This window comes from Tachypleus tridentatus, chromosome 8 (genome assembly GCF_004210375.1).
Source record: "Tachypleus tridentatus isolate NWPU-2018 chromosome 8, ASM421037v1, whole genome shotgun sequence".
In the NCBI taxonomy this organism is placed as follows: Eukaryota; Metazoa; Arthropoda; class Merostomata; order Xiphosura; family Limulidae; genus Tachypleus; species Tachypleus tridentatus.
The window spans coordinates 58,112,424-58,127,634 of record NC_134832.1 but is presented as its reverse complement, the minus strand read 5'-3'; the positions used below and the strand labels follow the sequence as shown (position 1 = coordinate 58,127,634).

The 15,211-nt window shown below is 36.9% G+C and overlaps 1 protein-coding gene across 4 annotated transcripts in view; it reads right to left on the bottom strand.

Moving 5' to 3' along the window:
• Positions 1-13,895, bottom strand: part of LOC143222444 (insulin gene enhancer protein ISL-1-like) — a 63,598-nt gene extending 49,703 nt beyond the window's left edge. For 2 of the 4 annotated variants that reach the window (XM_076448973.1, XM_076448972.1), the window contains exon 1: positions 13,463-13,895. In XM_076448973.1, the coding sequence (XP_076305088.1) occupies positions 13,463-13,541 (79 nt within the window). In that variant the 5' untranslated portion in view covers positions 13,542-13,895. The remainder of the gene's footprint in view (positions 1-13,462) is intronic. The other 2 variants (XM_076448974.1, XM_076448975.1) reach the window with 2 other exon arrangements.
• Positions 13,896-15,211: the final 1,316 nt, after the last annotated feature.

Sequence of the window (15,211 nt, the reverse complement as noted above, 5' to 3'; positions counted from 1 at the left end):
TATTCTATTAATATTTTTATTCCCTACCAAACATAAATAAACATTGCATTACGATCGTTTTCTTCCTGTCTCACCTAGAGTGTTCTGCTTACATACAAATAAAAACCCTAATTTTGTTCCATCTTTTTCCTTAACAGAAATTCCCTCCTTACTTCTAACAAAAATCTTCGTTTTAGGACCGTCTCCCAAGTGTCTTAAAATAAAAACTTATCGTTTAGATAATTTTATGTTTCATTCCCTTCTTCTGGGCAGATAAAACTGTCTGAAAATATATCGAGTAAAAATACAGCAGACAAAAAACAAATTAACTTCATGAAATCCTAAGTATAACTAGCTAAGCCTAAAGTATGATGAACGGTATTCCAACTAAAAAGGCAGTGCATCATAAACTGGAACCTAACGCACATTAAACACACCATAAACCAGAATATAACCGATACAGAAGCTAGGAACAAAATAAACATTCCAAACTTCTAAGAAACTGGTTCACCAAACTATATTCAAAGTATATGTTTGCCGGGCATAAATACATCATAAAACAAAGAGCGCTACGTTGATGAGATCTATGTAAACATGCCATAAGTTAAACATGTAACAGTTGAGAGGTCACTTCAAGCTATAACCACCAGTTGAGTTAGCCATAAAAACCCACGTTCTTAATTCTAAGATCTGTAATGATTGCATATGATTTACAAGAAGAAAGTTGATGGTGCCAATAAATTATTGTTTAATCCAACAGTATGTCCAGTGAATTTTAAGTAAATATTATTTTTGGATAAAGTGAAAGAAACATTTATTTCTTAATTTCATGCTGGGAGTTTCTGAGAAAGCCAGCAACATAGGTCATAAGAATACACCACGTTGGTGTAGATTATGAAATGAAACAGTAATACAAAAGTAGGGGTGATTAAAACCTCTTTACGCATGTCTATTTTATCATATTATCATAAAACACGGAATCATGAATATCTTTGAAATCTGTAAGTTTACTTAGTTTCACTATGTCATCGCGAGGGGCACTTTTAAAGCTACTGCATAATTTTTCACACACGTTTGAATTTGGTGTTAGGAAACAAAACAGTTCCTTTCTCTCATCATCAAAACACGTTAATATATATATATACACCTGAGATAACAGCCAAAAACAAAGACTGGTGGATAAATTTAGAACTATGCTACTTTCAGGGTCTGAGACGAGGAAATGTCGTAACTACTATTGATGCTAACTGAAGCCATTTTTTAATCATGCTTGAATATTGTACAAAATAGTGTTACAAGTCATTAGCCTAATCTCATATTGAAATGTACTTTAGCCAAGTCATTTGAATTCTAATTTTATGCCCCTCTGTGGTACAGCGGTAAGTCTCCGGACTTGGAATGCTAAAATGAACGGTTCACTTCTCCTCGGTGGACACACAGTAGATAGTTCGATGTAGTTTTCACATAACAAAACATACACTGATATTTCAGGCAATGGCTTTGTATCATTTCGGGGAAACATGCACACAATGTTATAAGCCCCCTAGTGGCACAGTATTATGTCTGTGAACTTAGTACATTAAAACCAGGTTTCGATCTCGTAGTGGGCAGAGCACAGATAGCTCATTGTGTATCTTGGCGCTTAACTACAAACAAACTTCTTACTTGCACTATTCGTGACTACTGCAAAAAATGCGCTTTGCAACAACTTATGAAGGAGTTATTTAAAATAACTACATTTATTTTAAGTTCTACGTCTGTATTTTATAACAAAGCCACATTGGGCTATCTTTTGTGTCCACCATGGAAAATCGAAACCCATATTTCAACTATGTAAGCTCATAGATAAACACTCTACCACAGGAAAACAAATGTTTGTGTCGCATGTTTTTTTTTTTAAGTTGCACTATGGTTAAACAGTGTAAAATGAAATAATTCTGTCAACGCAATATTAAAAGACTGAAGGGCCATCAGATTTAGTTTTCATAATGTTTCTACCAAGTAAAATATTACATACAAGTTTAACACAATTTCAATTGGTGATGCCACACTTCCAGTTCAACAAATAATGCCCCCAGTGGCTCAGCGGTATGTCTGCGGACTTACAACACTAAAAACCGGGTTTCGATACCCGTGGTAGGCAGAGCACAGATAGCCCATTATGTAGCTTTGTGCTTAATTTAAAATGCCCCTCGCTAGTAAAGCGGTATGTCTTCGGATTTACAACGCTAAAATCAGGGGTTCGATTCCCCTCGGTGGGCTCAGCAGATAGCCCGATGTGGCTTTGCTATAAGAAAACACACTCAACAAATAATTAGTTATTTATAATAAAATACATCTTTTTTTCACGGAATCGCCCACCCGGACTCTTCTTAAGACCAAAGTTAAACAGAACTTTTCAGAAACCTGTAACACGGTTCTTCTTACTTAAGTCGACATCCAAAATCACCAATATGGACGAAAACAAATGTCTCTTTTCATTGTTTCCTTCATTGGCTTTAATAGTTACAGAAAAGCTAATAAAGAGATAGACTGCGACAGTTCTTTCTTTCTTTTGTTCAACTTCACAGATGTTTCAAAGTTGACTTTCTTAGAAAACTGCATATATATTTATATATCCATTTGTTTTGCAAGTGTAGTGTTAAGTTATACACAACATCATTAAATTATATAAACCAAAATTTGTGTTTTTTTAGGCCATCAATTCAACAGAAATAAACCTAAGCCTTGAAATCTAATACTGACCTACATACATTTTGAGCAACTTACATTTGACGAGAACACTTTGTTTCGTTGTTTGTTTTACGGCAAAACCACACCGAACTATCTGCTGTGTCCACTGCAGGAATTGAATACCGGATTTTAAGGTTGTAAGTCTGTAAGTTAGCGTTGTTCCACCGGGGAATTAATAGAAGTCGGAGATTATTTGAAATACATTCACTATATTACAATTTACGTTAGTTATTTCGGCCGACAAGTTCTGCTTTTGAATTTCGCGCAAAGCTACACGAGGGCTATCTGCGCTAGCCGTCCCTAATTCAGCAGCGTAAGACTAGAGGGAAGGCAGTACCAACTCTTGGGCTACTCTTTAACCAACGAATAATGAGATTGACCGCACGTATAATGCCCTCACGGCTGATAGGGCAAGCATGGTTGGTGTATGGAGATTCGAACCCGCGACCCTCGGATTACGAGTCGAACGCCTTAACTCGCCTGATCATGCCGGGCCATTAAGTAGGCGTGACAAAACTTGATATTAATTATTCAAGTCATCATCTGTACACAATTATTAATTTTGACATTCATGGTCTTGAAACCGAGTAAATGTTTGACAAATTATGAGATTAATGAAATGTTCAAGTTTCAATGAAACTGTTTGTAAATTTTTTGTTAATTTGCTTGTTACTAAGGGCAAAAATTCACTATGGGCTATTTGTGCTGTGCCCACCACAAGGTTCGAATCCAGAATTGTAGCGTTAAAAACTCTAAAGTTTAACTCTGAGCACCGAGGGTGGGGGATAATTTTTAGTTTAGTTCCAAACATACGTTAATAGCGTCAGAGGTATTTACATATTACCTCGTTACGTTTGAAAATAATAGTAAAATACATACTGACTTTCTCAATCCTCAAGTCGATTGCCTTAACAACCTGACCATGCCAGGGCCTGCCCACGCAGAGTATTGGAAATTTACAGCTCATTAAAAATTACGTGATGTTGCAAAAAATATTTTGTGATCCAGTTTTTAAAAGAATTGTGTACCAAGACCGTATGTCACTTACTCAGCTTTGTTCACATTCTCCTGAAAAACAACGTAGTTTCATTACCTTTATTTAGTACGTATATATTTTTTTCTGTGTTTTTTTCACCCCTTCTGTTCATTTTAATTAAACACATGGTTAATCATTAGATGTTTTTTTAATTTCGTGCAAAGTTATACGAGGGCTATCTGCGCTAGCCCTTCCATAATTTAGCAGTGTAAGACTACAGAGGGAATCCAGCTAGCCATCACCATCCACCGCCAACTTTTGGGCTACTTTTTTACCAACGAATAGTGGGATTGACCGTCACTTATAACGTCCCCACGGCTGAAAGTGCGATCATGTTTGGTGTGACGAGAATTCTAACCCGCGATCCTCAGATTATGAGTCTGGTACCTTAACCACTTAGCCATGCCGGGACATTAATCAGTAGAAGTTACAACATCCAACAAGCAAAAGGCTTAGCTTCTACTAGACATTATTATTCAAATATGTTACAAATTAAGTAAGATCTGAATTGATCAAGACTATATCAACAAAACCTCTTGCTTTAAAAACAATTTATAACCAAATTCAGTTTTCAATTAAATAAATACTCCACTTCCAATCTCTGCGTGAGATTTTGTGTATCAATTTTGTATTTTTTTTTCTAATATGAGTTATACAATCTTTATAAGTAGCGAAACCTTTCTGATGAAAAAGATACTAGGAGGTCCGGGCCAGGTGGTTAAGGCACTCGACTCGTAATCCGAGGTTCGTGAGTTCGAATCCCCGTCACATCAAATATGCTCGCTCTTTCAGCCGTGAGGACGTTACAATGTGACGGTCAATCCCACTATCGGTTGCTTAAAGAGTAGCCCAAGAGTTGACGGTGGGTGGCGACAAATAGTTGCTTTCCCTCTAGTTATACATTACTAAGTTAAGGACGGCCAGCGCAGATAGCCCTCGTGTAGCATTGCCCGAAATTCAAAACAAACCAAACCACTGTTGCGGATCAGTTCCGTTTCTTTCATAGATACATAAACTGATGACTAGCTTCATTCTCTCTAGCCTTACACTGCTAAATTAGAAACGGCTAGCGCAGATAGCCCTCGTGTAGCTTTGCGCAAAATTCAAAGACAAACAAGATACTATGACCGGCAGTAATGTCTCTCACTAATCAACAAACATGTATAGTTATATGATTATATTTTCTTTACCGGAAATATCGCAAGATGTGTGAAATAAAAAACAAATGCCTCATAAATATCCATCCCTCTTTGTTAGAAGACTAATTCGTCCAATAAATTCATCGTCTTCGAACTAAACACTGTATGCACACTGTGGACATTAGCCCTGATGATGGCAACTGTGTTACTGAAATTAGTTGGCTATAAACAATAAACATTTTACACTTAATTAGGCTCAGCATGGTCAAGCGTGTTAAGGCGTGCGACTCGTAATCTGAGAGTCGCGGGTTCGCATCCCCGTCGCGCCAAACATGCTCGCCCTTTCAGCCGTGGGGGCATTATAATGTTACGAGCAATCCCACTATTCGTTGGTAAAAGAGTAGCCCAAGAGTTTGCGGTGGGTGGTGATGACTAGCTGCCTTCCCTCTAGTCTTACACTTGCTAAATTAGGGACGGCTAGCACAGATAGCCCTCGAGTAGCTTTGTGCGAAATTCAAAAACAAACAATTTACACTTAATTTGGCGAAAAAAAAAGCACTGGAGATTTTGCTTTCTACTCTTTATACAATAGCACAACAGGCCTAAAATAAATTATAAACATTGTCTTGGTTTTTGTTGTTGTTGAATTGAGTGCCCATAAATGTGCGAAACTGTAAAAAAATTGTTTATGAGGTTCGGTGGACGAAAGTGGCATCACTTTAAGTAAGTTTATTCTCGTTTTCCACACAGACTGAGACGTAAACAAAAATAAACTTCCATTCATGCCTTGCCGAAAAGGATTAATAAATCATAATATTGATTCGGAGTTGCATTTGTTAGAGTTCAGTGAAAAGAGTTTGTCATTAAAACAGATAGCGTTATCAGCTAAAATTAATAACGTTAACGTATTCCCGTCTTTATAATTAAAGTAAAGTGACCAAAGACGAGCGTGCTACGTTGTCGAGCATAGTAAACTAAGACCAGGAAAACTTTTAATGGCAACTGTGCTGAAGGAAAAGAGAACCAGATGCTCATATGCATTATATCATGACGTGTACTGATGACTCCCCTCCCAAACCCCAACTAAAGTCAGTCTATAGACTTAAGCAAAACCAGTGGTCACTCTTGGCTTTGTGTTTATTATTTAGTGGAATTCGAATTGTTACACAATACGCTAGCAATCCTACTATTCGCTGGTAAAAGAGTAGCCCAATAGTTGGCGGTGGGTGATGATGATTAAGTGCCTTCTCTCTAGTCTTACATTGCTAAAATAGGGTCGGCTAGTTGCCTTAGCCCTCGTGTAGCTTTTCGCTAAACTCAAAACAAACCAAAACTTTACTGCTCAAAACCGACATATTAAACTACCACTTACCAAAGCTTCCGTATCATGTGAACCCGAGTTGCTCAACAAGCTAATTTATACAACAACAACAAACCAGGAAAAGAAATTATGGTTTAGAATGAAGTTCTTCAGAATGGAAAAGGAAGGAACCACTGGCGTTTGGCGCCAACCAAAATATTTTGAAAAGTGAAGTAAAATTATCACTTTAGCTGAAAACCTCTGGATTTAAGAAGGCTAAATCAGACGCGTTGTTTTTATGTGAAATAACCAATTGACACATGTGTAGTAGATTTTAGATTTGTGATGCAAGACGAATCGTCTCGGCCCACAAGTTCGATGAAGATAAAATTTCTACCCCACCATTTCAGGTGATTTCCCGAAAAACCCTTTTCCTAAACTGCTGGACTCACCAACTTCTAACTGGCACCAAACGAATCGTCTCGGCCCAGATGTTTGCATAAAAGTAAAACTTTTCGTCTAACCCCTTAGGGAACCCGGGTATTAAAAACAAACACTTTTAGTGAGATTCCAAGAAAACGGACCTAAAATTTGGCATATATTTACATCAGAGTACGCAAATATATTAGACCTATTAATTACCGTTCATAACACTATGTAACAAAATTTTTGCTTTTTCTTGTTCCTGGACAGAAAGTGTTGTTTCCCAATTACTTATGCCTAAAGTAAATGGAAAAGACCTGTTTTCCTCTTCAAACTTTGCTTTTGTGACCTGGGGGAGCCCCCCGCTCGTACAGCGGTATGTCTCCGGATTTACAACGCTAAAATCAGGGTTCGATTCCTCTCGGTGGGCTGAGCAGATAGCCCGATGTTGCTTTGCTATAAGAAAAACATACGACACACACACACACACACACACACACACACACACTGGGAGCGTATAACGAAAACATGATGGGAGACTATATTTGGGGGCTGATACGTGAAAGTGATTTACATTACAGTCGCAAATCTCTAAAAACTACTCACTTCTAAACATTTTTGTATAACTTTAGTATAATAAATGTTGATTTACATGTTGTTTTATTCAGACTTTATGTGAATGAAAATGTGCCCGTTTTTACACAGAAAATAGGTTAATTTCTAAATTTCATTATCCAGGTCACATAAGAAGTAAAAAAATTACATTATAGCGGCAGTGATCATTAAATTGTAAAAGTTTAAAAATAGTAGTTGAAGTAATAAATTTCTATAATAGCGGCTTTCTAAATGTAGGCCGTAGGCTCACGGTTTCACTATTAGAAGTAATAGTGTTGGATCAGGTATCCGTGATAACTTGAAGCAGAAGAGAAGTGACCCAATGTTTTAAGTTAGCGAAACAGATACAAAGGTTTTCGAGGTACTGAACATTTAACAATTTCGTAACTGTGTAAAAAGTAATTTAATTTTCTACGTGCTATTTGTCCCACGTTAAAAGGAATAAACTGTTTGTTTGTTTGAGATATTCGCGTTATGCTATCTAAGAGTTGTCTGCACTGGCTATTCCTAATTTTGAACTGATAGACTAGAAAAACGCACCTAAAGCCAGCAGCTCTTGGTCCATTCTGCTCAAATATCCACTCTTATGACGTTCCTATAACGTCAAAGTGCGAGACGCGATTTTCCGGCAATGGGACATGAACCATGGTATCTCGAATTCAGAGTCCCGTAGCCAACCTCTAGGCCACGTTCTCCTTTACTGAAATCAGCTGAAACGCTGCAATGTACACTGAGTATTATGAAATTCAAAATTCACGAGAAATTAGAAATAGTAAATAGATGTTTGCTGTTAAGGACAAAACTACAGAAAAGGCTGGCTATCTGTGCTGTATCCTTTGTAAGTGTCGAAACTCGATTTTTAAGAATAAAAGCTTTCACATTTCTCGCCATGTTAAAAAAAATCAACCGTTGTTGTGTCAACCTAAAGGTACACAACAGACTATCTATTTTCTGTTCACCACAGGGAATCGAACCTCGGATTTTAGAGTTGTAACTTTGCAAACTTTCCGCTGTCTAATCAGGGGATTAAATAAGTAGAGATACATCTGAATTTAATAATGGAGCTAATCGTTATCCTTGGTTTATAGTGTTATTTATATTTGTTATTTACAATGATTGTTTGGATTATTTTGAATTTCGCGCAAAGCCACACGAGGGCTATCTGCACTAACCGTCCCTAACTTAGCAGTAAAAGATTAGAAGGAAGACAGCTAGTTATTAACATCCACCGCCAACTTTTAGACTAATCTTTTACCAGAGAACAGTGGGATTGAGTATAGGTATAACACCCTCACGGCTAAAAGGACGACTATGTTTGGTGGAAACGGGAATCCGAACCCGAGACCCTCACATTGTGAGTCGAGTGTCCTGACCATCTGGTCATGCTAAGTTACAATATTAACAGCCTTAAACCAGACATCTTCACTGTCTTTCACTTTTTTTCTTCATATGAGCCGTTTTACTACAATCAGTGTATAATTAAACAAAGTTATTACTTGTTATTTACATTTGATTCATCTGTTCATATTCGTTGCCTATTCCGCATATAATCAAATATCAAAACTGGGTTTCATTTCTATTCCATATCACCTATTAACATTTGTGACGTTGGAATTCGAGACCGTTAGAAACTAGACTTGCAAGTTTTTGTCAGTATTATTCATAACCTCGTTGTAATTATTAGCGTAAAATATGACATAAAATATTTCGAAGAGTAATTTCAGCTCATTAACGTATGATTCGGTATTCATACCTGACATACGTTAAAAATATATAGCCATCTATAGTAAACTAAATAACAAAATCATCCAATTTTAGTTGTTACAAAGGAAATCAATACGATCACAGCTGTTATTTGAAGCATCAGATAAACCTGGTATACATGCAGTATTTAAAAAAACTTTCCAGATTTGACGAAAGAGTCCCGTGTGCGACCATTAACTCACTAACCAGAATCCAAATGTAAATCGATGCGTAACTACACCGCCGTAAAGAACCAGAAGGGAGGTCATAAAGTCACCTGTGAGCTGTCATTCAGCCATTGCTGAAGGAAGATATGAAGCCATTTGTGAAACCCGCGTCATTCAGCAACTGTATACGCTGTCATTAAACAATTGCTGAAAGAATACATGAAGTCATATTCGAGGCCCGTGTCGTTTAGCTAGTGTATAAGGACCCGTATGGAAAAATCAAACAATTTTACATAATTGTTTTAAGATAAATCAAGTGTCACAAATATTTCATTTAATATTTCCTTCTCCCTTTAAGAGTTTTGTTTCTACGACAATATTAAAAAAAAAAACCAATAAAAAGACACTTAGTTTAGGTCAAGCTGGCTATTCAAGTAGCTGTTCTGAAGTGTCCACAAGAAAAGTGTTTGACATTTTCATATCAACACCCAAAGTGGAAAGATGATGACAGAAAATACAACAGAACTGCAGATTTTATGACGTTTCTTGTCAATAGATGGACTTAAGATCATTTCATTGGGTGTGTGTGTTTTCTTATAGCAAAACCACGTTGGGCTATCTACTGAGTTCACCGAGGAGAATCGAACCCCTAATTTGAAGATTACAAATCCGTAGACTTTGCGCTGTACCAGCGGGGCACTAGTTCATTTAGAATTGATTTGTTGTGTGTCAAGTTCAAAGTCATCAAATGTTTAAAAATTGTTTTCAGGTAATACGTGAGATAATTTAATAATACATGTACGTGTATATCTTAAAGTGATTCTGTAAGGTGTTACTAGTAGTGTTTGTACATACATATATATTTGCATCAATTGTGATAAAGGAACTTTTTAAAATACAATAAATTTAAGCTCGTGGCCGCTAGCCTGAAATGTGAACCATGAAATTAGTTCGTTTTGAATTAAAATACATCTGTTTATATAAATAACAGACGATACTTATACTATATTAACCTCATGATATTAATCCCTTAACACGTTAAAATCAGTTTATTTTTGTATGTTAATATCAATACACTTAAGTGCTATGAACATCACGATTATTTAAATAACACATAAAATACAAATATACAAAAATACGTAAATGCCGTTACTTCAGTACCACGCTCAATTTTTTAACCAATAAAAATGTTGTAAAAACTGATCGCTTCACGGCGCATAATGGCAACCTACAAACCCAAAGAGTTCGATGCATTTTTTAACTATCCATACTACATACTGTACACAGGTAACATATACATACAGCAAGTCAGAAAAATACATTAGCGATTGTTGAAGAGAAAAAAATAAATCAATCAGTTTCGAGGCGTGTATTTTACCAATAATATTATTCGCTATATGTAATAAAAAAGGCTTAAATATCGCTTGGGGTTTAAAATGCAAACCGTAAAATAAATGTAGTAGTGTGGGCCTGGCAGAGCCAAGCGTGTCAAGGCGTTCGACTCGTAATCCGAGATTCGCCGGTTCCAATTCGGGTCGCACCACACATGCTCGCCCTTTCAGCCGTGGGGGCGTTATAATATGACGGTCAATCCCCTTATTCCTGGTAAAAGAGTAGCCCAAAAGTAGACAGTGGGTGGTGATGACTAGCTGTCTTCCCTCTAGTCTTACACTGCTAAATTAGGGACGGCTAGCGCAGATAGCCCTCGAGTAGCTTTGCGCGTAATTCAAAAACAAAAAAAAAAAACAAACCAGTAGTGTTAACAATGTAATAAAACAACAATTATATATATTGAATTTATCCAAGTTGGTTTATCTCTTTCTTACCAACTTAATATACCCCTCCATCCGTCTCTCATGTTATATTACATCTTCGAACATCAAAATATCTTTTCACATCCATGCACCACTAGGTTTATTCCTTTACGTATGTTATAAAACAGTGCGTTTCATATCTTTATATCAAAATGTTAAAGCTATTGTCGTAATAACGTTATATTTTCGGTGAACAATTATATGTTTCTTTCGTTAACGCTTTTTGCCACTATGAGTTATAGGCCACTCTTGCAACGACCACAGTTTATTTCATGAAACCATAAAATGCGACCGTAGATTTCCCAAATGAAAACACAGAGGGTTTGTTTGTTTTTTGAATTTAGTGCAAACCTACACGAGGGCTATTTGCGCCAGCCGTCCCTAATTTAGCAGTGTAAGACTAGAGGGAAAGCAGCTAGTCATCACCACCCACCACCGACTCTTGGGCTATTCTTTTACTAACGTAGTAGGTGGTTAAGGCACTCGACACACAATCTGAGGGTCGCATCCCCGTTCCACCCAAACATGCCCATCCTTTCAGCCGTGCGGGCGTTATAATGTTACGGTCTATCCCACTATTCAGTAGTAAAATAGTAGCCCAAAAGTTGGCGCTGGGTGGTGACGACTAGCTGTCTTCCTTTTAATCTTACACTGCTAAATTAGGGACGGCTGGCGCAAATAGCTCTCAAGTAGCTTTGCGCAAAATTCAAACAGACGATTTGAATTTATTTTCACTCAATAAAAAAGTTAAAAAAACATTCGTTAGAATTTAATATTACCAGTGGAAATAAGTAACAAATTATTTTAAAATTTTGTACTCTTTAAGTAAAATGTACAGTTTTTCTACGTTTTCCTTTACGAGTGCATCGTCAATTTCAGATTAGGCTGAAACTGATTTATATGGAAAGAGAACGTGCGCACGAGAGCAGCAGCATGTAAAATATCATATGGACAAAGAATAAGATTCTCAAAGGAGTATATTTCATTACTATTTTTATTAATAAAATAAAATAAATATTAATATATTTAAACATGTAAAAACAAAGCACCCCAAACCTGCCCAAATTAAAAAGCATAATTAAATCTGTAGAGCCAATCAAAATGTTTTATTATAAAACCCAATACAGCTCTAGTTAGCTAGACAGTCTTCTTCGCGAAGTTTTTAGTTATTCAGTTTATTTGTTTTACAGTTTTCGGGCAAACGTACATTAGTACTGCGTGTGTGTGCTACCGTCTCTGATTTTGAGGTGATAGACCGTAGACGAAATGTAATTAATTATTCATGAGAGGAAGAGGTCTTACTTGCACCTGACCTCTCCTGGGTCACCTACTACTTTGACCTGAAGCATAACACAGAATAGCAATAATTAGCCAAAAGCAATTATGGGCAACTTCCGGGCTACTCTTTCCCTACCGAATTTCTGGATCTGATCGTTATTTGAATAGGGCACTCGCGGTCTTAAAGCGCGAAGCGCATTTTTACGGCAATGGGACACGCGAAATTTTAACCCTAGCCCTGGTTGCTCAACTACTAAAAAGTTTTGTCGTTCAAAGATATTTAACAAGGAAAATATTATAATTTTTCGCTGCACCAGCGAAAGGTCTGAAGGACTATAGCGCTAAGAAAGTTTTGCGATCCTTACTGGTTCAGCGACTCCTCCGTAGGGCTATAAAGTTAAACAAGGGTTTTCGATACTGTAATCACCACGGATATTGAAACCCGCTGCTTCGCGTTTAACTGCAAAAGTCATTGGAGATCGATATAAATATGAACATTGTGTTACAAAGAATAACAGAAAATATTACATGCGACAAATTAATCGATTTTGTTGTCACACTACTAAAGTTTATTTTTATCTTTAAAAAAAAATCATAAATATATCCAACCTTTCGTTGTCACTGCTACAGGTGAGCATAAAAAATTACGTGTTAAATGTTTTTTTTTTCGTAGTAAAAAGCGTTTTGGAACAACTTCCGTTATAAATACCTCTTATGAGAGACAGCCGAAAACGTTGAAAGGTTTTCTATTTGTGAGTCTAAAAAATTCGTGGTTGTTTCCCATACAACCTTTTGCTAGTTTATTGCTAGGATCTCTATGTTCAGGAATGCAAACCACATAGTATGGAGTTTCTGGATTTTTTTTTATATATTACGTATAAAAAACAAAACAAAAAACACAACAATTCTACAACCATAACTACACTATACATATGAAACCGATGAAACGAAACCAGTATCGACTGGAGTAATTACCACATAACCAAGTGTCCTATACATAGTTTTTATTTAAAATTAGGCCTAACCAATTGAGCCATTATTTCATTACCTGAAACTGTATCCTTTATAAGATATATGTGAAATTGATGCTGACTGTTTAGTATGTCCGTAATTTATCGTTAGAACATCGATATGTGTGTTTCCTCAAGGTAAAAAAATACATATATGTATATCTATGCTAATTTAGGTTAGGTATTTACAGAAATTAACAGTGTAATAGTAAAAAATAAACTTACTGAGCGCCTGTGCTTCGCCCATGCTGGCGGCCTCGCCTGCCTTAGAGGGCGAAATTTTTGCGGTTGGAATTTTGGTCATATTTTACTAAACTCGAAGAATTATTAAGGTTCACGATTTTGACTACCAGTTTCACCTTGTTGCTCTTCGGAACCACTAATTCTAAGCTTACGATAATATATTGTTCAGTATGGTTGATTGAATAGCATCTACTGGTGACCCATTCGAAAACCACGAGGCCTTTCCGGATAGTACAGCAAGAGCGATATGGCACAGTTCGACATTCAGTCTACTTGGGTTTAGCCACGTCCCAGACACTGCTCCTAAACACCAGCACGCACACACATCATATGGGGTAACCAACACACGATCACGTCGGAGTACGGCGTCAGAACGGCGCGAGTTCACAACGGCCACTGCTGCCTGCTCCAGCTATAACTTTCTATCAATCTTTAACATGTTTAGTACCGCCTTGCAAACATTCATTGGTCCAAGGATCGTCACTCACAGAGTCACGTGATTATAAATATTTCAACAGACCGGAGCTTGCTGAATTATGAGTTATATATACATATGCCCAAGATATTTAACACCGTCGTGTATTAGCTGTGCTTGGTATTTAAAAAAAATATCGTTTTACTTTGTGCTTTTAGAACTTCACTTTCGAAACTAAGTTATTACAAATTCAGTAGATGCTTCACGTGCTCAGAGCAACGGATTGTTCTTACGCTCGCAACACTTGAGTATCAGTTGACCAACTTTGTTGTTTGTCTCCAGAACTGTTCTAAGGTGTTCATATTTCTTCTACAGATTTCGTGTTTGTTAACTGAAACTTCCCAATTCTCAGAGCGGTCTTGCTACGCTTCTGATAAGGCATAAACTGCTACATAACAAGAGTGGTCAGTGTAACTATTCCACCTCTCAACTACAGCTGAGGTATTGATTTGACTTCTTGTTTATGTGGTCTGTGTCTGTCTCTTCCAACTATATCCCAGAAAGCACCACCCTCAATGCTTTTGGTAAACACTGGTAAATTAGTAGGGATCTCTTGTGGCTGCAAACAGCAATTGTTTCGTTTAGAAAGGGTTAAAGTATTTGTGGATAACTGTTGTTTGAGGAAGGGGTTTTACTGATTCATCACAATAAAAGATAACTGTTGTTTGAGGAAGGGGTTTTACTGATTCATCACAATAAAAGATAACTGTTGTTTGAGGAAGGGGTTTTACTGATTCATCACAATAAAAGATAACTGTTGTTTGAGGGAGGGGTTTTACTGATTCATCACAATAAAAGATAACTGTTGTTTGAGGGAGGGGTTTTACTGATTCATCACAATAAAAGGTAACTGTTGTTTGACGTTTTACTGATATCAAATAAAGTTGTTTGATGATTCATCACAATAAAGGGTAAACGTATAATGTATAGCAGTAAAGATTTGTTCGTCTTTTCTTATATGCCTCTCTTTCATAGCCACCCTCTCATGGCTCAGCAGTCTGCTTGATGGTTCCTATAAGAAAAATTATGGGTTTGATCCCTGTGGTGGGCACAATTCAGACAGATCATTGTACTGAGAGCTTTCAGAAATGAAAAACAAGAGGTTTAAGATCCTCTCCTTTTTATGACGTTGTAGAATTATTGTTATCTTGTAAGCACAAAGCTACACAAAGAGTTATGCGTGCTCTGCCCACTACGAGTATCGAAAGCCTGTTTACTTCTAGTACAAGTCCGCAGACATGCCGCTGTGCCACTAG